This window comes from Typopeltis vanoorti, chromosome 12 (assembly GCF_054136105.1).
Source record: "Typopeltis vanoorti isolate ZY-2024b chromosome 12, IOZ_Tvanoo_1.0, whole genome shotgun sequence".
Taxonomy (NCBI): Eukaryota; Metazoa; Arthropoda; class Arachnida; order Uropygi; family Thelyphonidae; genus Typopeltis; species Typopeltis vanoorti.
Window position 1 is genome coordinate 11,973,734 of NC_143560.1, and position 25,518 is coordinate 11,999,251.

The 25,518-nt window shown below is 35.4% G+C and overlaps 1 protein-coding gene across 1 annotated transcript in view; it reads right to left on the reverse strand.

Annotated features, from left to right (window-relative positions):
* Tsc1 (tuberous sclerosis 1 protein hamartin) overlaps positions 1–25,518 on the reverse strand; it is a 315,684-nt gene that overhangs the window by 98,519 nt on the left and 191,647 nt on the right. Inside the window, exon 11 of the mRNA XM_090401542.1 lies at positions 4,674–4,753. Coding sequence (XP_090257668.1) covers positions 4,674–4,753 — 80 coding nt within the window. The remainder of the gene's footprint in view (positions 1–4,673; positions 4,754–25,518) is intronic.

The following is a 25,518-nucleotide window of genomic DNA, read 5'->3' on the forward strand; positions in this document are numbered from 1 at the left end:
TTTATTTTTATTTTTTTTTATTTTTAACTTTGAATGCTGAAGAATGAAAGGTCAGCAATTATTGAAGAAAAAAGCAAAGCTAATAATAATGGCAAATATCTGGATTGGATTTCTTGGATTCTCAGATTTCTCAGCAGAAATATTGGATTTCTGCTGAGGACATGGACTGGTTATTACTAACACTATGTTCTAACATAAAAATGTACACAAATTCACATGAAGAGAAGAGGCAAGGAATAAGAAAAGTCTCATTGACTATGTTATTGTCGATAGTGACATTTTCTCCCTGGTGCAGGATACCATAGTGTAGAGAGGATTTGAAATTGGAAGTGATCACCATTTAGTCTTGAGCAGAATAAAATTGAATTTCATATTGAAAAGAAGAACATATTAGAAAGTTTTAAAGTGAATAAAAGTTGAGCAGCCCTCAGATGTGAACTGCAGACTAAAATACACAAACATTATTCAAGATAAAATGAAAATGAGTTTGAGAACAGGAACCAAACATTGGAGATTCAGTGGCAAGCTCTGAAGAAAACACTTAACTGATTCAGCCAGAGAGAGGCATGTGGTGAGGCTGTCTGCAAGGATAGAAAGATCAGAACTTCATGGTGGATACAGAAAGTTAAAGAGGCAGTGAAGGAAAAAAAGAAAGCATATCAAAAGATCCTGGCAAATAAGTCAGCTTGTGCTCTTAGAGAATACAGAGACAAATGTAAGAATGCTAAACATTGTGTAAAACTAGCCAAACAAAAGTCATGGGAAGACTTTGCTAAGAACATAGAAAATAAATAAAATAAACAAAGATGTGCTTTGCATTATGGGATACTAAGGAGAGTGATGTGAAGTCATTAACTTCTTTATACGAGTTGTCCCAGTCCTGGAAATGCTTCAGGTGCAAACTGTGTTTTCTTACACTTGGATAAATGATTAAACCAAGTGGGAAAACTTCCAACAACTATCTCAGAGTATTTTAATAATAAGGTGTGACACTTTTTGGCTATTCGCATATAAAATATGACTTCTGCATTGCTTCAACCTTAGCATCACCTCTGGGTCTGGCTCCCACTGATGAGACATCAATAAAGGTAGAAACCGGTCTGGGTAGTGACCCTGAGAAAGGGCATCACCATTCTCATGCTATGCTCCCTGACTACATGTTTCCCAGTCTTGCACACGTTTTCTCTCATTTTCTACATTCATGTTATACACCTGTCAATTCATAAACACTATCTTTCCCACTCTTCCTTACTCTTCTGTTCTTCCACAGCACTTCTTACTTGCTAGGATCCATTCTCTGCTCTCATTACTCTCCCTTCCAGCAGCAGCCTCTCCAGATAACTTACACCAAACCATTCAAATACAGTTACTCATGACAATTTCATTTGTCCTTCAAATTCATCTCACATATTCACAAACTAAACTTTTCTTTTCACACATTTCCACCAAAATATCATTCATAATCCATGCTTTCCACCTCAACTTACCACTATCACACCTGAGCAACATACTGACTACCTTTCCTATGACACTATTATCTTTCATTCTTCTCTACACCTTCTGATATTCAATCTTATATCGTCCTTATTTCCAATGAAGTCATTTGTTCCTACTACCAATATCAACTCTTTTGCTCACTTACTTCTCATATCCAATACCTCAATCACTCTATCCATTCTACATCCTGGGAAACAAACCTTGTGCATCTTGAATTCTCATGAATCTTTCATTACTTCTTTCATTTGGACATCATGCATTTGTCATATCAGTCATATTTAACACTATATCTTAAGAAAAAAGATAAATTCAACTTAAGATGAATTTAACATTCAACTTACAAACACATTTCAAATAATGCATTATATTGTAAGTTGGGATTTGCTTGTAGTGAAGAAGAGAATAAAAATGAAGTTTTTTTGTATGAAGAGTGGTAAGAGCATGAAATGCACTGACTGAGGGGAGGGGAGAGTGCAAACAGTGTATGAGATTAAGGAGTAGTATGACCATTTTATCTAGGTTGTACCTCCCATGATGCTTCATATGACTCTGAGGAAGTCTGAAATAATAATTGAATACCCTTTTCACTATTTCATTTGTTCTATTTCTTGCCAGTCTTTGTTTCCTGGTAATGAGATAGGAGGGATAGTTTTTTTTTCCTCACCTTCCCCACCTCTCTCTCTCTCTCTCAAAATTCACTACTGCAAACCAAACTAATTCTCTCCCTGAAGGTTTGCTAAAGCAAGTATATACTGCTCCAGTGAAACAAAAAACATTTCCTTTATGATAGATAAATTCAGTGATTTAATTCTAAGTGCTTTTTATTCCTAATGGAGCTTTTGTGGCTAATGTTAATGCAATTTGCTGTGGAAAAAAGATTTATTTTGTTTTCCAACTAGCAATATGTAATTTATATTAGATTTATAAGATAGTTTTAATTGTGTTCAGTGTTTGAGTTGATGTGTGTTATTTAAAGTTTTGCTGCTATTACCCTGGTGCAAAAGCATACCACATGGTAGATGAGACATCATTCAGAGAATTTAGTATGGACTTTTTGACATGTAGTGCATGTGTATACAATGTATCCATTATTGAAGATAAAAAGTTTGTAGAATAGAAAGTAAGTAGAGTGAGAAAATGGACATCATGCATTTGTCATATCAGTCATATTTAACACTATATCTTAAGAAAAAAGATTATGAAAATTTTTAGACTATGAAAGTGATTAATTTTAAACTTAAGACTATGAAAGTGACTGCTAGAAATAGGAGTAAAGTTATGTGTAAGTGACAATGTAGTATGCAAGAAAAGGCACAAAAATGTGTTGTGGAGACAAATGCAAGAGTGGGTGAAGGTGAATCACATATGAATGACAGGAGTAAGAATCAGGGTCTTTATCACTCAGCACTAATGAACTTTGATTGGAAAGACTTGGATTTGAACCCCATCTAAAAATAAACTTTTATGAGAACTATTTAAGTTCAAGAACATTTCATGACTGGATAGGGTTTCAAGCTATCCAGTCTCATAGAGAGGTGACAGGGTTCTGCATCTTTGTAAGACAAATAAACCACCCAGAACATGTGCAACTGAGAGACAACCATTACAGACCCCCACCCCACCCAATCTGTAAGAGGAAAATGAAGAAAGTGAATTGGAGAAAGGTGATATGAAAGAAGTGGAGGAAAATGTGGAGAGCAATAAGGCAGTCTTAATTAGAGAAATTATGCACTCACAAAGAGTTTTTTTATAGGAGAAAGCATGAACTTTAGTAAATGGAGAAGCAATTGGTGATACAGCTGAGAAGAGTAAGAAAGGAAAGGTGAGAGATAAGGACAGCATGAATGAGTGAGTGAGAGTAAAGAGAGAATACTGTAAAGTGAGGTGATTAGGAGTAAGCCTGATGAGAGTGTGATAGTGTCTTTAATCTTTCTAACATCACTAACACCTCCAGGAAAACAAAATGTTTTCCTGGAGGTGTTAGTGATGCAAAGATAATTACCTAAAACAGCAAAGATATTAGAATGCAAAGAGGGAAAGTGAAAGAGTTTTTAGTTTTGGCAAATACATGTGATTTAAAAGTGACATAAGGAATGCAAGCAGATATGAAAAAGATTAACTTGAAGAAAGAAAAAAGAAGATTGGCATGAGTAAAGAATGTAAGTTTCTTGCCATGACACAATGAGCAGGTTGTGCAGGTGGAGTGGTGTGCCATTTTTAGATGTATGGAGTGAATTTGATGGATGAAAAGACTTCTACATGACTGAAGGACTGAACATGAATGGATATGGAGCTACATGTCTGGAGATTATTTTGTTCAGGAGAATGAAAGTTCAAGATAAGGTAAACTAGAATTAGCAGGGAAAGATGCAGATTACTGTGTGAGCAGTCCCTTGAGGCAAGTAAATGAGAGAATGGGAATGATCAAAGAATGCTGAATGTGGTTTTTCAGGTGTCAAAATATGGAACAGTTATCAAAAACTAAAAAGATATCTGCAAGCTCATAGCAATATTGCACTTCATGTATAAAGGCACATCAAGAGGGGGAAAGTTCTTGACATTAGACCTGGCCAAAATTTATGGACATTTTGTGAGCCATATTTGACAGAGAGGGATATAGTTACATGATAAAATGCAAATGATGTATTTAAAAACTGCAACCAACAAGAGTAATTCAGCAAAAGGGTAGAGTAGAGTAGGCAGTGAATTTGGTGTGTGAGAGAAAAGCCAATAGGAGAAAATATATAGTGGGATATGGCAGAAGCAAACTATATATTTTGTCTTGCTAGCTGTTATCTCATACTAGATAGCCACAAATTCTTTGTCCCCCTCAAACTTATCTTCTTGGTGAACATTACTCTTGCTGGCTAGTTTTTAAGCCATAAGACAGAAAGGAAGATGGAGATGACATGCATTTACAGATGCAGATAAATTACTTAGTGAGCACCCAGTAAGTTATTATAAAGAAACAAGAAGGGGAAGAAATAGAATTTATGTAAGAGATAATTACCTAAAACAGCATGTGGAAGGGAGCCTCAGATTTGAAAGTGCTAGATCATTATCTAGTCATCATCACTTAATAAAGATAACTTGTTTGTAGTTCAAACTGGCAAGTTTTTAATTTGAAAGAAATCACTAAAGCATTTTTGAACAATATTTTAAAATATAATAATTACCTCAGGCCTTGCTTCCACAGCTAAATCTAAGAGAAGACTTTCACCAACATTTCCTTGATGTGAAATATTATGCTCAAAACCTGAAACAAGAAGTTTTTGAAACATGATGAAAAACATGTGAATTTGTCATTGGGATTGGGGAAAGTCAAAAAACTACTGCTAGTGATTTTTATATTTTGATGAATATACAAATTTGTCAATGAAAAATCACATAATTCTGCTGCATAATCTATTATAAAAATTATAAAAATAAAAGCCAAAGAATAAAATAACAATAAAATACCAATGACATTTTAGAAAGTTCCTCTGTGGTACAGTCAGAACGACAACAATGTGCTACCTGTTTGGAAAGACCTTGGTTTGATTCTTGTCCAAGATATAAAGATATATAATCCTTATATCCTAGACAAAGATATAAAAGATTATTTATGAGGGCTTTACAACTGAAGGTGTGTTAAATGGTCTCATTCAAATGAAGTAATGATTTTACTCTTGCAAAACAGACAGATGGCTGGTAATTATACACAACTGGCAGACATAGCATATTATGTATACAGGCCTAGCTGATATACCCATTCTTTGAATGATGAAAGTTAAAAATAAAAACAATTAATAAAAAATCATTCATTTTCATTATAACTAAAGTACCATATAGGATCTCTATATATCAAAGTTTCTTTATAATGTACATTAAGTGTTTCTTCAGAAAGCACATAAGTGAAGATCTTGACTGCTACTCACCCATGAAGAAGGCTATATGTAGCAGCCCATGTGAGAAATAGAAGGATCTCAAATCAACATCTGCAATTTGGAGTGTAAATTCAAAGGGTCAGAAAAATTACGAGAATGAAAGCAGACTCACCCTTTCCACAACCAGTCAGTATCATTGCTTTTTAAACATTCATATGGAGGGCTTTTATCTGTAACCAAGTGCCAATGCATAAAGTTGGCACTCAAATTTCTCACCAGCCTGAGCAGCACACCAATTTTTTAAGCAAAAAATTGATTTCCTGTGCTTCAAATTACTTAGTACAGTATATCACAGATCATTTGCACAGCACACTCCCTTTCGTGCACAAAAGGGAGTGGGCTTTATGAGATATTGAAGATATTGAGATAACTCATGTGAATTCAATAGCCTCCATATACAAGTATAATGCCTCAAGTATAGGTAACTCTCATTATACACGGTGGTTGCATTCTTGAGAATCGTTGCACATATTGACAACACATTTTTATGTGTTGTCAAAGCATTTCACAAGCTTTTTTGAATTTTCTTTCAAACCAGGTTTTAGTGAGGTGTAGGGACTTGGTGCCATTCCAGTCAATTCTGTGGCATGGTCTGATTGGCTTGGTTTACAATAGTGGAGATTTTAATATGTCATTTGTGTTCATCTTTTCTAATTGGGATGATGCATACTGTTTACCCTATGTAGGGAAGGTTACAAGTACATTTACTTTTGTAAACTCCTGGGTGGGCCAGGTATGGAAGAGGATCTTTTGAAAAGTCAAGTAAATTTCTATCATGTTGTACCATCATCATTAAAAATATTTTGGAAAATTTGAAGAAAAGAACAAAGCTAATAATAATGGCAAATACTTGTTGGATTTCTGTTCAGGTCATGGACTGGTTATTACTAAAACCATGTTCCAACATAAAAATGCCCACAAAATTCACATAGAGAGAGAAGAAGCAAGGAATATGAAAAATCCCATGGACTATATTATTGTAGATAGTGATGTTTTCTATCTGGTGCAGGAAACTAGAGTGTACAGAGGATTTGAAATTAGAAGTGATCACCATTTAGTCTTGAGCAGGATAAAATTGAATTTCATATTGAAAAGAAGAACTTGTAAGAAAGTTTTAAAACGAATAAAAGTTGAGCAGCTCTCAGATGTGAACCGTAGACTAAAATATACAAACATTATTCAAGAAAAATGAAAGAGTTTGAGAACAGGAATCAAACCTTGCAGATTCAGTGGCAAGCTCTGAAGAAAACATTGATTGATTCTGCTAGAGCGGCAATGTGGTGAGGTTGTCTGCAAGGATAGAAAAATCAGAACTCCCTGGTGGACACTAGAAGTTAAAGAGGCAGTGAAGGAAAAGAAGAAAGCATATCAAAAGTTCCTAGCAAATAAGTCAGCTTTTGCTCTTAGAGAATACAGAGACAAATGTAAGAAAGTTAAACACTGTTTAAAACTAGCTAAACAAAAATCATGGGAGGACTTTGGCAAGAACATGGAAAATAAATATCAAGAAGTGGTAAGATATTCTGGAGGTTGTTGAAGAAACTTAGAAATGGAAGAAACAGTGCTGTAAAAGGAGTTAGAGATGATAAAGGTGACATGAAAATGGGAGAAAAAGATATCCTTGAAGTATGGGGTAATTACTTCGAAAAATTGCTAAATGAAACTAGCAGTGATAACAGCACAAACCAGGCATGCAATCAGGAATACATATCCATGCTTGAAGTAGAAAAAGCCACCAAAAGTCTGAAATGTGGAAAGACAGCTGGAATAGATGATATTCGACCAGAAATGCTGAAGTATGGTGTATAAAAGTCTTACAGTGGCTGCACTGCATAGTTCAGAGGGCCTGGACAGAAGGACAAATTCCAGATGATTGGAGTATAGCTCTCATAGTACCCATATATAAAAAGGGAAATAAAACTGATTGTGAGAATTACAGAGGTATTTCTCTACTGAGTGTTCCTAATAAGATTTATGCCAGTATACTTGAGAAACAGTTGAGAAGGACTGTGGAAAAGAAGCATGGTGAGGAACAAGCTGGATTCAGGCCAAATAGAGGCTGTCAGGATCAGATCTTCACTTTATAAATAGTTGAAAAGTCATGGGAATATAACAAAGATCTGTATTTAAGTATTATAGATCTGTAAAAGGCATATGAGAAGGTGCCAAGAGAGAGAAGCTATTCAAAACGCTACAGTTGTATGGTGTCAGTGAATCATTATATCAAGCAATACTTAGTCTTTATTTGAGTTGTAAGTCAGCAGTTACAATTGAAGGAAGTACAGAAAGATGTTTAATGTTAAATCTGGTGTCAGACAATGATGTACGTTATCACCTCTGTTATTCATTATCTATATGGATCACATTATGAAGGAAAGTGGTATTAAACATGATATTGAAATTGGAGATGTTAATGTCAGCTCTTTGCTTTATGCGGATGATGTTATACTTCTAAATAAATCCGCTACAAGTCTGCAAGATTCTCTGACTAAATTGAATAACTGTTGTAATAGATATGGTATGAAGTTCAGCAATAAAAAGACAAAGACAATGAAAATAGGCAGAATCATTGAAAATATCAACTGTGTTGTGAATGGAGAACCTGTGGAACATGTAAAACATTTCAGCTACTTAGGCACGATTTTTAGTGAAGAACTGGTAATTAGTTTACGGAATTAACAACGCATATAAAGTATATTAATTAAAGGTAACTTTAATGAATAACTTCTATATTTCGGCAACATCACATTGCCATCTTCAGGAACATAAAGATATGGTATGTGCACTCAGGAACTAACACAAAGCAAATGAGGAAGAAAGCAAGAAACTAATATTGTTCCTAAAGTCCTAATGGTGCCCTCTTGCGGGCTAATTTGGTAGTTTTGGCAGTTGGGCTGAAGTTCTCATAATGAAAGTCTCCCAAATTTGGGGAAGTTTCATGCACCCAAATTTGTTGAGGTTAGGAACGTTTTTTAGAGCTGCTGAAGATTCTTTGAATAATCTTTCGTATTTAAACTTGCTGCGAAGAATTATTTTTGTTTTCTTCCAACGAATTTTATGGTGGGTATCTAAGGCATGGTCTGCCAGCCCAGAGCGGCTGTACTGGTGAAACCGGATGTAGTCTTGGTGTTCTGAAATCCTGATATTTGTTGTTCTGCCTGTTTGGCCAAAGTAGGACAATTTGCAGCTGCAAGGGACCTGGTATACACCAGGTAGGTCTAGGGGAAGTGGTTGGTCTTTGGTAGAGCGGATAAGGGATGCCAACTTTTTATATGGTCTGTAACAGGAAGTAAGGTCATATTTTTTGAGGATATTGGTTATTTTCTCAGAGGTGCCCTGGATGTAGGGGATGGTGATAGACTTGGTGTAATCTTTATTGTGGAGGGGTGGAGGGGGGTTGTGGTTTACAGGTTTTAGTATTTTTTGGATTTTTTTGGGGTTATAGCCATTGGCTAAGAAAGTGTTGAGGATGTGGTTTAGTTCAATAGTCAGGGCCTTGTCATCTGAGCAGATTAATTTTGTCCTGTTATATAGTGTTTTTATCACCCCATATTGTTGTGAGGGGGGGGGGGATTGCTGGTGAATGTATCTGCCAGTGTGGGCGGGTTTTCTGTAAACAGAGAAAACCAAAGATCCATCAAGCTGGCGGGTGATTAAAGTGTCTAGGAAGGGGAGGGTGTTGTTTTCCTCTTTTTCTAAGGTGAACTGGACTCTGGGGTGTTGGTTGTTTAAGTGTGTTAGGAAGGAGTGGAGTGTGTCTGAGCCATGTGGCCAAATAGCAAACACATTATCCACATAACGAAGCCAAATAGTGGGTTTTTGTGGGGCGGAGTTTAAGGCTTTCTCTTCAAATGTCTCCATAAAGAAATTGGCCAAGGGTGGGGAAAGTGGTGAACCCATGGCTGTCCCCTCTATCTGTTTGTAGAACTTTCCTTGCCAAACGAAATAGCCTGAGTTCATTGTGAACTGAAATAGGGCTGAGATATCGGGAGGAAACTTGGCTTGGATGAGCTCAAGGGTTTCTTTGAGTGGGACATTAGTGAATAGGGAGGAGACGTCAAAACTGACCATTATGTCAGTGTGTTGGAGTGTGAAGTTTTCTATACTGGCTTTAAAGTGGGCTGAGTTTTTTATGTGTGATGGTGTGTTGCCAGTGTAGTGTGTGAGCGTGTTAGTGGAGTGTGTTATATGCGTTGTTAATTCCATAAACTAATTACCAGTTATGTCTAACCAACGTATAAGTCTTGCTACCAGAATTTTAGTGAAGATGGTAAATTAAATGTAGAAATAGATAACAGAATCAGCAAAGCTGGTGTGGTGGGAAGTCAATTGAATAAATTCATATGGAATAAGAGAGAAATTAGTCAGAACACTAAATTAGCTGTATATAAGACAGTGTTCAAACCAGCTTTAACTTATGGATCTGAGAGCTGGGTCAGAAGTAAAACACTTGACCTGAAAATATCAGCTGCATTGTGAATGGAAAACCTATAGAACCTATAAAACATTTCAGCTACTTAGGCACGATTCTTAGTGAAGAAGGTAAATTAAATATGGAAATAGACAACAGAATAAACAAAGATGGTACGTTAGGAAGTCAACTGAATAAATTTAATTAGCTGTATACAAGACATTGTTCAAACCAGCTTTAACTTATGGATCTGAGAGTGGATCAGAAGCAAAACACTTGACCAAAGACTAGAGACTGCAGATATGAGAGTCCTGAGAAAGATTAGGGGCATGAACAGATGGCATCAATGGCAATATCATATTAAAAATGAGGATATTAGGAAAGAACTAGACATTGTCAGCATCCAGGAATGCATTAGCAGAGCTAATCTTAGTGGTATGGTCACTTAAACAGAATGCGGGAGGAAAGATTAGCCAAACAAGTGTTCTCTGCCAGGTTGGCAGGAAAAAGAACCGGAGGAAGACCAAGATATAGGTGGGTTGATACAATAAAAAGTGCCTTAGAAGATATATAAATATAAGATCAGAGAATCTTGTAGCTTTGACAGGTAATAGATTGATTTGGCAGAAAATTGTAGATAGGAAGTTAGTAATGATGTAAATTTTTCATGTAGTACTATAATATCCTGTACACCCCTTGAGGGTAAATGTGAGGAATTTGATGATGATGATGATGAAGTAAATTTCTTAATTTTGTTGGGGGATTGAAGGTAGTCTTATTTATGTTGTATTCAAGTAGTGTTCTATCTATTTTTTTGGTAATGCTCCTAATGTAGGGTATGGCTATGGCATTCTTCTGAACCATTTTTTTTAAAAATTTTTTATTGCTGCCATTTTTTACAAATGTTTGGTTGATGATTTAAAATTCTTGGTTTAGGGCTTGTTCATCGGAACAAATTGTTAGGGCACTGTGATTGAGATTGCTGATAACTCCTAGTTTTTGTGTTGGACGGTGGTATGAATTTTTATGTATGTATTGGCCTGTGTTTGTGTGTGTGTGTACGTTTGTGGTAGACTGTGAAGGAGAGACAGCCTAAGGGAAGACGTGAGACAAGTGTGTCCCATTCAGAAAAGATGAACACAATCGATACATTAAATACCTCCACTATGGTAAAACAGGCCTATCAGACCATGCACTCAAAACATGCCACAGAATTGACTGGAAAGGCACAAAGTCCGTACTCTGCACCAAAACCTGGTTTGAAACAAATTCAAAAAAGCTTGTGACATGCTGAAACATTATCCAAACATGAACAAAAATGATGGATTAATCATTCCAAGAGTGTGGAGGACCCATCTGCAATCCATATAGCAACAAGAAGCCCAAAACTGAAGAAAATCTCAATACAAGAGGACTTTAGAAATATTTAATGTAGTTCTGTGTAATTTTATTTTTATTTAATTTTTTTAAATTTTGTATATATATATTATTTTTATTATTATTATTAGGAGCGACTCCAAGTATTCCTTAGGCTCATCGAGGGAGGTCCTAAACATCATGTCCATCACAACTATTTGACATTCACACAATATCTATCATACTTTGCCTTGAACTCATTCACTGTCACAGCACCCACAACAGACTCAGGCAGCTTATTCCACTCATTCACCACTCTAAAAGTACAAAACCCAGCTCTAACACCCTTACTAACCACACTCTTGCCCAGCTTCCATGGATGTCCCCTAGTCCTCCCACCACCAGTCCTGTTCTCAAAAATATCCTCTGAATTAATCCTATAGAAACCCTCCAATGGTTTAAAAATCCCAAACATATGGAAGGTATATATTCGACCTTCCTCACCAAGAACAACTATAAACAGGACTGTAGAAAATCCAGTATTGTAAATCAAAAATAAGAATTGTAACACTAAAAATAGGACACCAATTGGTTCTGAAAGAAAACCATCTGAAAGAATGTTTATTCCTGTCATTGTAAAAATAGAATTTAGCTTGATGCAAAAATTTATTTTTTATTTTATTTTATTTATTTTTTTTTTACCAGAGGTCACACCAGTAGAATAACATGTGATCAAATCATTGTTTCTCTAGCTTACAGTTAATGATGTAATTCAGCTTGTTCTGTATACTTATTTCCACTCCAGATGATGATCTTGATGTGAAGATCGAAACGTCGGGATAATAAAAAATTTTTTTTAACACGGTTGTAAATTCATAAAATTTTTAAAATGAATGCTGATCACCGTGTAACCCTAGAAGAAAGGAATCCTATAGAAACCCTTCAGCAATTTGAATGTCTCAAACATATCTCCCCTTTTCTGCCTATCAACCAATTTCTGCAACCCACAAATTTTCAACCTGTTTTCATAAGGTTCATTCCATAAACTTGCTATCATCTTGGTCACTACCTCTGGATCCTCTCAACCTCCTCCCCATGAAGAAGAAACCTAGGTGACCAGATTTGGGCACAGTAATCTAGATGGGGTGCTATCAAGGCTCGATACAGAGGAACAATAACTTGCTTATCTCTGCTCGTCAAAATATTCTTCAGCATCTAAGTGATTTGATGAGCTGATTTAGCAACTTTTGCGATGTGCCCACTAAACTTCAACTCCCTATCCACCAACACTCCCAAGTCCCTGGCCTCATCAATCTCCCGGAGTACAATTCCACCAATGCGATATATTGCTGCTAATCTTTTCACCTCAAAATGCATAACCTTACATTTTTCCATGTTAGATTGACATCCATTCTCCTTAAGCCAGACCACCCATCTATCCAAATCATCCTGCAAAATTTTGACATCTTCGGCATTCACTATCGCTCTACCCAACTTAGCATCACCAGCGAACAAATGAACTGTTCCTCTCAGATCCTTCCCTATATCGTTAATGAACAAATTAAACAGCAGGGGTCCAAGAACAGAACCCTGCAGCACACCACTAATCACAGGCCGACTTTTGGACTCTACTCCTGAGTCAACTACTCTCAGGTATCTCTCCATCAACCACCCTCCTATCCATCTCACCAACCCTATATCCATTTCCATATATTGCAGTTTACGGATTAGACCTCCATGTGGTATCCTGTCAAAGGCTTTAGCCAGGTCCAGAAGTATCACTGTAAATCCATTACCCTTATCCAGTTCAGCCATCATCACTGTGTTATAAAACCTGAGCAAGTTACTGAGGCATGATCTACCCTTCACAGAACCATGCTGTCCCCCATACAGTATCTCATTTTCATCAATCCATTCCTGTATTTATTCCTTGACTACTTTCTCCAAGACCTTGATAACGACTCCTGATATATGCTGATCGGTCGATAATTTGCAACAATAGTCTTGGATCCTCCTTTATGCAGTGGAACTATTTTCCCCTCTTTCCACCCCTTCAGGACTAAACCAGACCCGAGACTCAGATTAAACAATAAAGTCAAGGGCACTGAGAATTCTTTAGCCGTTTCACGTAAGACCTGTGCTGATATACCATCCAATTCCACAGATGTATTCACATTAAGGTTCTGTAATAGACTATTCACCTCCACTTCGTTCACCACAATTCCCATATAAACTAACGGTTCCTTCATTCCTTCAATGTCACCACGTGGATGATATACTCTTGCAAAGTGCTCACTAAGTAATTCTACTATATCGACTGATTCAGTGACCCCCCTAGCATCGGCATTCCTTAAAATCATTCTGCTATGTACAGTTTTTCTTTCACTAGCAGCATATTGCAAGAACTGTTTGGGATTCTCTTTAGCTTGTATGGCTAATTTCCTTTCATAATCAGTTTTTGCTTTTCTCACCACACTCGTTACCCTTCTGGCCTGTGCTTTATACCGTTCATGTGCCTGCAGGTCACTTTTCTCCTTAAATTCCTTCCAGGGTTGTTTCTTTTTTTGCAACTCAAGTTTAATTGTTATTCATCCATTTAACCCTACTTGATTTACTATTCGCACTCTAGGTATACAGTCAGCCATAATCTCCTGCAAATGCTCCTTGACCACATCCCATGCCCTATCAACATCCAGCCCTTGCAGTTTTACATGCCATGGCACTGAACCAAGCAATCTCCTAAGCTTGTCATACTTGCCAGCACGGTAATTCCACATGTACCCTGTCTTAATCGAAAATTTCACACATTTAGCCACCTCCCAGGTCAAGACCCTATGATCACTCTCACCAATAAGTGGCAACAAATGTCATATTCATTGTAGTCAAATTCTCAGATGCTATTACTAGTTCCAGCACTCTCGAACCCCTAGTATTTTCCATTACATGCTATCTCAGATAGTTATCCCTCAGTAATTGGATAAAATCCAGTTTCTTCCTCACATGTGTCCTCTCCTTCTTCCAATCAATGTTACTATAGTTGAAATCTCCCATAATAATTACCCTCCTTGCACTCATTTCATCAATTTGCCTATGCATACTATCTCCACCATCTATTCCATCACCTGGACTATAGCAGCACCCAACTGTACATTTTGTTCCGTTAGTCTCAATCTCACACCAAATAGCCTCAAATGAGCTCTTTTCACTATCCTGCAATACAACTTCTATTCTCCTTGGTTGCAGTTCATCAGCTATCATCAATAACACTCCTCCCCCATTTTATTCTCTCTGTCCCTCCTGAACACACTGTACCCTACACATTCAATCCCACTAACTATATCATCTTCTGTCAGCCATGTTTCACTAACGCCAATAACCTGTGGAAAAGCCAACCAAGGCCAAATATTCTTCCTTATTGTTCCTAATACTCCTGGCATTAGTGTACATGAAATGCAGAGGTCCATTTGTCCCACCCCTATCGTGATGTGTTTTATATATATACAGGTAACCCTCATAACACGGATGTTAGGTTCCATAGAAATGGTGCGTTATATAAATCGCGTTATGTGAGACTTCGATCACACAAAAAAAGTAGGGTTATGTTCTGAAATCGTTTTTTTTTAAATTATATAAACAACAATGGCATATCCAACAAAAATATATTTTTATTTAATTCAGATAATTCATGTAAGTTATGAAAACAAACTATAAAACAAATACAAAATTATAAAAATTACAAATTGTGCATAAACTTCATTGCACATAATGCATAAATGTTTTAGGCAAAATAAAATAAAGTGCATATTTTAATCTTTCATAGCACGAAGATTTTAGGATCAGTTAATAAATATTGGTTTTGTCATGTAATCACCTCATGCATTACTACAAAAATTGAGTAATTCTAGCTTCAGAAACTTGGAATTCAGGACCTGATCTTTCATTTTTTGAAATATAGGTGCGTTTTAGCATTTTTTTTCGATATAACCCGGATTCATCTGCATTAAACACCTGGTCTGCCTCATAAATGTTTATAAACTGTGAGAGCTTATTGTTTAACAAGATTTTCATCCAAAGAAATTTTCTTTTGAGTGCAATCTTCTATCTATATCATTAGAGATTTTTCCATTTTTCCATTAGAATATCACGTACACGAGCAACGTGATTTGCACTTACTGTTGACCCAGCAATAAACACTTTCTCAGATTTTATGTTCATTTTGTTCGTTCGAATTGTTGATTCGTTTAAATTCAAAGTCTTCGCAACAGCTCCTGGTTTTTCTTCATTTTTCAATCGATCCAAGATTTTAATTTTTTCTACGAGAGAAATAAATTTTCTTTTCAATGTTGGTTTTTCGCTTTTGTTGCAATATGTGGCCATTACTATAAAAGTATTTTTTTTACATAAAAAAAAGCATTACATATTAATTATGTATGTAACTCACCATAAAAATAAAGTGCTTAGCTTGAGATTAACATACTTATGATTTTAATGCGCTTTCCTGGCAGAAAAATGAAGACAATTTTCAACAATAAACACTTTCGATGGTAAACAATTGATGCAAATGCATACTAAAGGGTATTTCCTCTAATATAAATTTGCTACTTATAATTACATGCGCTATATGAGCAGATGCAAATTTATCAAAAATCAAATTTAAGATAAAATTTGATTTTCAAGTCACACGGTGAAAAACATATGAAAAGATAAAGGGTTACTACAACTTGTAGACCGTGTTGTATAAGTACCGCACTGAACAAGGGTTACTACAATTTGTAGACAGGGTTATATCGAAACCGCGTTGTATAAGTACCACGTTATATGAGGGTTACCTGTATTTAGAAATTTATTTTATTTTACTTTATTTTTATTTATTTATTTTTCCACAAGAGGTAAGACTAGGTTAAATGAATAACAAGCATTTGATTCATCTTACTTTTGTGTAGTGCAGTGTCATGTAGCTTGTATCTTATATATGTGTATTTTTCCCGATGATGACCTCAATACAGAAGCCTAAACACCAAATGTTATTTTCCTAATGTTAAGTAATTATTCCAACACGTGTCGTGTCTCCAGAAATTCTTCACTATGAACGCTGACCACTGTGTAACCTTAAAACACATATAACAAGAGTTACCTGTACATTCACAGGCTTTACTTGCTTAGACTTAGGTAAAGGATTAAACAAGAATATAATTTCTTATCACGTAATTAAAGAATATAATTTCTTACCAAGTAAATTAAACAAAAATATAATTTCTCATCAAGCAAAATTTACTGATTTAATATCTAGTAAATTAAGATGTTTGTAGCCATTTAATTTTTAGATCCAATGGTCAGATATGGCCAAATTAGTTTCTATAAACTTACTTTATGCTGTAATAGTAAAATTAACCTATATATAAATACAGCTGAAATAATGTGCGTTTGTTCAGGCATCATGCAGAAACAGCTGAATCAATCTTGTTGAAATTTTGAAGCTTTGTTTAGGGTCGTCTTGGCTACTTCATTATTTCATCTCAGGTTTCTGATATTTTGAATAAACCAATCTTGGCTTTGTGAGTAGCCCATACTGACCTCCAAGACAGGGATACAAGATTTTCAATTGGTTTTCCTGAGTAATGCATCATGTTATAATGAGTTCATAAGAAGTTTCAGCTCTCACTCAAGTAACTCACTACACTGTAAAACAATTTTGCATACACAGTCATTTGCACACTCATTATATTGTAAATCTTTTTTTTTTTTTTTTTCACACAGGGAAGTCTTTATAAAATACTACTCAATCAAGCAAAAAAACTTGTTACAACTTTCTCAAACACACAGGTAGAAAAATTTTCACTTAGTTATAAAATAAATTATTGTTATTATTTGACACCTCCAGGGAGTCCAAAGACTCATCGAGATTCATGAAAAGAAATGAAATTTAAAAAACACTCAACAGGCATACAGTCAGGAATACATATCCATACTTAAAGTAGAAAAAGTCATCAAAGGCTTGAAATGTGGAAAGGTAGCAGGAGTATAAAAGTGGTGGTATAAAAGTCTTACAGTGGCTATACTGCATAGTTCAGAAAGCCTGGATAGAGGGACGAATTCCCGATGACTGGAGTAGAGCTCCAATAGTGCCCATATATAAAAAGGGAAATAAAACAATGTGAGAATTACAGAGGTATTTCCCTACTGAGTGTTCCTGGCAAGATCTATGCAAGTATACTTGAGAAACGGTTGAGAAGAATTGTGGAAGAAAAGTAGAAGAACAAGCTGGATTCAGGCCAAATAGAGGCTGTCAGGATCAGATCTTCACTTTACGACAAATAGTCGAGAAAGCATGGGAATATAACAAAGATCTGTATTTAAGTTTTGTCGATCTGAAAAAGGCAAAGATCTGATGTTGATAATATTGGAGTCTTGACAAGTAATAGACTGATCATCATCATCATCAAATTCCTGCCATGTACACTCAAGGGGCGTACAGGATATGATAGTACTACATGAGAAAAAATTTACATCATTACTAACTTCCTACCTACAATTTTCCTCCAAATCAGTCTGTTACTTGTCAAGACTCCAACATTATCAGATCTTATATTTCTATTGTCTAAGGCACTTTGTACCGTATCAATCCACCTATATCTTGGTATTCCTCTGGGTCATTTTCCTGCCAACCTGGCAGAGAACACTTGTTTTGCTAATCTTGATTCGCCCATTCTGTTTAAGTGACCATACCACTTGAGATTAGCTCTGCTAACGCATTCCTGGATGCCGACAATGTCAAGTTCTTTCCTAATATCCTCGTTTTTAATATGATATAGCCATTGATGCCATCTGTTCATGCCTCTAATCTTTCTCAGGACTCTCATATCTGCGGTCTCTAGTCTTTGGTCAAGTGTTTTACTTCTGACCCAGCTCTCAGATCCATAAGTTAAAGTTGGTTTGAACACTGTTTATATACAGCTAATTTAGTGTTCCGACTAATTTCTCTCTTATTCCATATGAATTTATTCAATTGACTTTCTACCATACCAGCTTTGCTGATTCTGTTGTCTATTTTGATATTTAATTTATCATCTTCACTAAAAATCGTGCCTATGTAGCTGAAATGTTTTACATGTTCCACAGGTTCTCCATTCACAACACAGTTGACATTTTCAACGATACTGCCTAGTTTTATTGTCTTTTTATTGCTGAACTTCATACCATATCTATTACAACAGTTATTCAATTTAGTCAGAGAATCTTGCAGACTTGTAGTGGATTTATTTAGAAGTATAACATCATCCGCATAAAGCAAAGGGCTGACATTAACATCTCCAATTTTGATATCATGTTTAATACCACTTTTCTTCATAATGTAATCCATGTAGATAATGAATAACAGAAGGGATAACGTATATCCTTGTCTGACACCAGATTTAACATTAAACATCTCCCTGTACTTCCTTCAATTGTAACTGCTGACTTACAACTCAAATAAAGACTAAGTATTGCTTGATCTAATGGCCCATTGACACCATATAATTGTAGCGTATTGAATAGCTTCTCTCTTGGCACCTATAATATGCCTTTTTCAAATCGACAAAACTTAAATACAGATCTTTGTTATATTCCCATGCTTTCTAAACTATTTGTCGTAAAGTGAAGATCTGATCCTGACAGCCTCTGTTTGGCCTGAATCCAGTTTGTTCTTCACCAAGCTTTTCTTCCATAATTCTTCTCATACATGTGGGTACTATAAGAGCACTACTCCAATCATCGGGAATTCGTCCCTCTGTCCAGGCTTTCTGAACTATGCAGTGCAGCCACTGTAAGACTTTCATACCACCATACTTCAGCATTTCTGGTCGAATATCATCTACTGCTGCTGCCTTTCCACATTTCAAGCCTTTGATGGCTTTTTCTATTTCAAGCATGGATATGTATTACTGACTGTATGCCTGTTGAGTGTTTTTTTACAACTGTGTTATCACCGCTTGTTTCATTTAGCAAATTTTCGAAGTAATTACTCCATACTTCAAGGATATCTTTTTCTCCCGTTTTCATGTCACTTTATCATCTCTAACTCCTTTTACAGTACTCTTTCCTCCATTTCTAAGCTTCTTCAACAACCTCCAGAATATCTTACCACCTTCTTGATATTTATTTTCTATGTTCTTGCCAAAGTCCTCCCATGACTTTTGTTTAGCTAGTTTTACACAGTGTTTAGCTTTCTTACATTTATCTCTGTATTCTCTAAGAGCATAAGCTGACTTATTTGCCAGGAACTTTTGATATGCTTTCTTCTTTTCCTTCATTGCCTTTTTTTCTTTCTACATGAAAGACTTCCTAAATATCTGCTTTCGAGTTCCAAAAATCCTTTTCACCCCCACACATAGTCCACAGCAAACAATAGTTGGAAGTTGCACTTCCAACTGTTGTTTGCTGTGATCACAAAAAATGAGCTGCCATTATGTGTAATAGTTATGCAATTTTACTTGAAAAGAATAAATCTCGTACACTTGCGAGAAAATATGTAGGTTTTTTCCATATCATATACACATTTAAATTAAATTGTGGGTATCATTTCCAATAAATAAGTATTTAATGAAATCAATCCATTCATTCATTTACTTCAATATTAAACTTAGGGTATATACATCTGGACACATATGTAACAGACCAGCTATTACTTTAAAACTAATAATTGTACTTTTTTCCACAATATTATTTCATAAACAAAATAAACTGGTCATTATAAACACAAATTAAAATTGGGGCAATCTAATTAAATATTGTAGTGGATCTATACATCTTATTCTTGCAACAGCTTTATCCCTTAAGTAGGTTCAATAGTGCTAAGCTTATTTTCACAGCTCATAACATGAATTCGCTTCGTGTAATCAAATACGTGAAAATTATACACAATGCAGATTCTTTATAATATTGTTATTTAAAAAATACAATTATTTTGCAAAGCAAGTCAAAGATGTGTCTTTGCAAGATAACTGTCGCATGAGTGCACTCTGAAAAGTGAGTGCTACCTACCTTCTTGTTTTCATGAAGAAGGTAGGTATAGTTCGTCCACACTTTGCAGAGCTGTCCTTGGCTTGGTGCCAAGAATAGTTGATTCATGCTGAAGGGGAGAAAGAAATGAAGGACACATGAATTGGTCGACAACACGTGAAATCATGTACTTTATAGATAAAATTTCCAGACTGTTATACAAGCAAAATAGTTACTACTTTAAAAACTACAATGATCATAAAAGAGAAGTTAATTTTCTGACATGTAATAATAAACAGCTCATCCCAGAAGATGGACTGATTACCCTATTATCGGAATGGATTCTCCTTTTTTGTGAGATGCGCAGAAGTGTCGAAGGGTCTCGAATCTGTGGGCGTACTATAGCATGTAATATTTTATAATTTATATATAAATTCACCCTTTATGATGAACAATAAATGAAGGAAAAAAACAAATTCAGTTGTGATGAGCTGTGCTGTGACATACATTTTAAACCCACCTTAAAGAAAAGGTCAATTTCTGTATAATTATGTGTAATGTATATTGAGAATTCAAGAATGTATTCCTTTGTTTTGTCAACATTTTTTTAACATCACCTATAATAACATTGATATAAAGTAGACTGACAGCTTGGGAAAGTAAACTTGTTTTTTTTTCTGGCTATATAGATTTAAATTATATTTCTAGGTCCTGATTTTTGGAATGAGCAGCAGCTATGAAACATTCCATAAACCTCTTAATACTTGTAAAACTAATCTTTATCCAACAATAGATGGTGCAAAATTAGGGCTTTATGTTGCCCATTATAATTTCAAACCATTCTCACTATTAACTAATTGTTGCAGTTTGTGTACTAACAAATTGTTTGTGCTTTGAAAATGCTGCTGAGTATAAACCAGCCAAATATTAGCAGCTAAATAACAAAATAAATATTTATTTTCTTTGTGAATATAAATATTCACAAAGAAATTTTCTGCTGTGAAATGTATTTTAGAATACTGCCTGTTTGCAGAAAAAATCAATAAAATACTGGATACTGCTGTAACAAGACTAAAGATTTCAGTGCACCTGCGCTGAGTGCTTTGTTTGTTAAACATTCTACACAGAACTGGGTAAAAGTACTGCAGTCCTATCTAACTATTTTTTTCTTTCCATGTAAAAAAAATAACTTCTGGCATACCATGGCAACAGACTCACCTTCACTATTTCCAGTAACTCATTCATTTCTTCCCTCATATCATATATGTCACCTTTCAAATCTTTTGTATTTACCAGAAATATCAACTCTCACTTTTACTTTCTAGGCTCATCATTAATCTCTGCACCTGAAAAACAAGATTTCTATCGTGTTCATGAACCTTGCACGAATAACTAACCATATAAAATTCATTCCTTACTCTTCCCTTTCTCAATTAGTCAAACATTTCTTTCTTTTCACTAGCACCGCTTTTTCCTTTCTCTTGTCAGCATTACTACTCATCAGCCACCATTTCTACAATCTCTCAGGCTCTCTCTCTTTCATTACAACTATTTTTTATATGGTTCCTACCCACAAAAGATGATTTTGTCATTTTAGACAAATTATGGACTCTAAAACTGTGTTATAAATAACTATTTTAATTTCCCAACATTTCGATCTTCATATTAAGGTCATCATCTGGAGTATATGCATATATACAGAGACAAGCTGAATTACATTTCACACAGTATGCTAAAAAGACAATGATTTGATAGCCAAGAAATTAGTGTCAACACTCATGGAGTTGGTAGGTCATTCCCCCTCTTATATTAAAAACACACAACACTTTATAAACATAACCAAAGACATTACATTAGAAAAAGATGATTTATTAGTCAGTTTTGAAGTCTCTGCCCTCTTCACGAATATCCTAATCAATGACACAATCCTTTTACAGGACAAATTCCCTCCCGATATCATGCCGCTCTTTGCGCATGGATTACATTCTAGTTATTTTGTGTGGAAAAATGCTTTCTACCTACAAAAAGAAGGCACAGCCATGGGCTCACTATTATCCCCACTCCCCACCCCCATTGATAACTTTTATATGGAATATATGCTCTAGATTCCTCTCCTTTAAAACCCAAAGTCTGGCTTAGATACATTGATGATGTTTTCGCTATCTGGCCCGATGGCCACCAGACATTAGACACTTTCCTCAGCCACCTAAACAAACAACACAAATGCATGCAGTTCACAATTGAGTTTGAAAAGCAGAACACACTTCCGTTTCTAGACACACTTGTCACACGTCGTCTTTCTGGCAGTCTTTCCTTCATTGTGTACTGGAAACTGACACATAAACTCCTACCACCACCCAACACAAAAACTAGGTATCATTAATACTCTAAAAAACAGGGTTTTGAAGATTTGCTCCAATGAACAAGTGCTTAAAGATGAATTTAAAGTTATCAGCAATATTTTCCTAAAAAATGGTTACAGCCAAAATACTATCAACAAAATTCTCTACAAGCCTTCACTTAAAAACAAAAATAAACTAGACTACAATAAAACTGTAACCATTCCATACATTAAAGGGACATCAGATAAAATAAACAGAATACTACAGAAATACAATCTTAAAGCAACCTTTAAACCTCCTGCAAAATTAAAGAGCTTACTCAACTCATCCAAAGACCCACTCCCTCCGCTGGCCCACCACGGAGTATACTGTATTTATTGCACCTGTTCTACCCTATATAGGAGAAACAGGATGCACAATTCCTATCAAAAGGATAAATGACACATTAAATATAATAACTATGGTGAAGCTAGCCTTTCTGATCATGCCCTGAACACTTTACATAGAATTGACTGGAAAAGCACCTGTTGTTTACATCACACCAAAACATGGTATGAACGTAAATTTAAGGAAGCCTGTGAGATTCTTATCATCCACAATCTAATCTTAACAATAATGATGGTCTAAAAATCCCAAGAATATGGAAGGACAATCTACACACTTAACCTTTCTCCCTAAGAGTTTACTATAAATAGGACCATAGGGAATCCAGAATCTTAATGTCATGTTAAATTAGGACATCATTGTTACTGTAATAAAACTATCTAGATGAAAGAATGTTTCTCTTATGTTATCTTAAATAGAATATAGCTTTGATGCAGTTTTTTTAATTAATTTATTTATTTTTCATTTTAATTTTAATTTTATTTTATTCTATTTTCACTAGAGGTCATGCCAGTAGAATAATCGTTGATCAAACATTGTCTCTTTAGCATACTGTGTGAAATGTAATTCAGCTTGTCTCTGTATACATGTGTATACTCCAGATGATGACTTTAATATGAAGGTCGAACCTCACGAAATTAAAATAGTTATTTATAACACAGTTGTAGAGTCCATAATTTGTCTAAAATGAATGCTGATCATCTTATGGTACATTTACTATAGTTAAGCTGAGGATTTTTTTTATTAATTTTATTTATTTATTTATTTATTTTTGTATTTCTTATTTAATTTTTTACATAGGAAACTTGAAGGAGTTTGAAAACGTTCCAATATATGGAACTTTTTCAAACCACTTCATGTTTTCAATAAGTAGAGTGGTGGTCATGTACTGGGGCAAGGAAATTCATCTCACACCTAAAAGACATTCATAAACATCCACTTCTGGTAGGATTTGAATCTGCAGCCTGTGGGTTGCAGTAATGGAGAGTGGATATGATAACTACTTGGCTGTCAAGGCTAGCAAAAACCCTTGTCATTCTTCATATCTTCCATGCTATCATTTATTCAGGTTATTTTTACTTACTCTCTCATTCCTTTGCTATGCTCTATCTCTCAAACACTCACACTTTCATACTTATTCTCCATGTCTACCACTTTGTCCTCTTGACATAGCCCATCCACACTTCTGTCATTCTATCCTCACAAACTTTCTGCACATTCTCTCACCACTCTGGCCTTGAAACCATCGCTCTCAGTACATTTCATAGACACTACACCACACATAATCTTCCAAGTTGAGCTTCTTGAACAAAGATGACTTGGACACCACTGCTCTGGTACATAATGGAGCCATATCCTGCACTATGATACTTAGAATATTTAATAACATAAATATAGCTTAGTCTAAAACTAAATTAAACTGAACTAAATTTACTACTATAGTAAGTCTACCAGAATTTATAAAAAAAATTTGTAACAATAACTTGTCTTTCCAGAACACTTTAATCAGGAACCTCCACTACACAATACCTATAAGCCAATAACTGTTATCAGGTTATTAATAATCAATAATAACAATAATAATTGGTCAATAATTATGATAAGTCAGAGGTCAGATCATCCAGTAGTGGAGATCCCTTTCACGCAGGATTAAATGTGAGAGAGAGAGAGAGAGACAGAAAAACAACATTCACAGAGACTTAGATACTCATCAAGGAAGACCTTATATCATCCACATCAGTTGTCATACCCTCTCCATTTTCATAAAATGAAGGAAGAGGATTGAACAAGAGACCATCTCTGGAAACTATAAGGAGTGTGCAGGCAAAGGGGCGAGGGGTGAGGAGCAGGTTTTTCTTTGAATGGAGGTGGTAGTGAGTGGAATGAATTGCTGGAGAGTAGTGAATGAAAATATTTTGAATGAGTTTAAGGCATGGTTTGATGAATTTAGTGTGTTTGAGTTCTTCTGACTCCATGGAATTCAGGTGCTAATAATAAAGTATCTTCAACCAAACAAGTGCAAACTCTGGTGCTAGAGGAAATTGCAAATTAATAAATAATCTTAATTCTTTGTGCTCATTTGGCATTGTAGGGATGCCATCCCAAAGCATCCTCTAAGATCACGTGTCTATGACAAATGGCATGCCCTATGGCTGGATTGCAATTTCTGGGATGACAATGGAAAATGGTGGCTTATCCTTGGATGCTACTGCACTGAAATAAGCCACCAGTGGCCAAGTTGACATTCGTGTCAGCTTGGCCACTGTTTCACCATCAGAGAAGTAAAAATGTCTTTGTATACTTTGTTTTTTTAACATTTTCTTTTGGATCAGATGTATATATCATTCTCTCTTGAATAGTTCACCAATAAACCAGAAAGAGAAATATTTAGCTTAAAATTGGCTGACATTTTGTTAGTGCCACCATAAAAAAAAGAAACATAATCTCTCAGATGGCCTATGTATTACAGAGCAATTTGCATGCATCATCTGGGAGAGGCTATTTGATCTGTAGTCCATGACATAGACATGATGCAACTGAGCTAGCAGACGGTGTCAATTTCTAATCTTACAGATGACAGACCTGTAGAACTAATCTTTTACACATGGGCACTGAGTGCAAA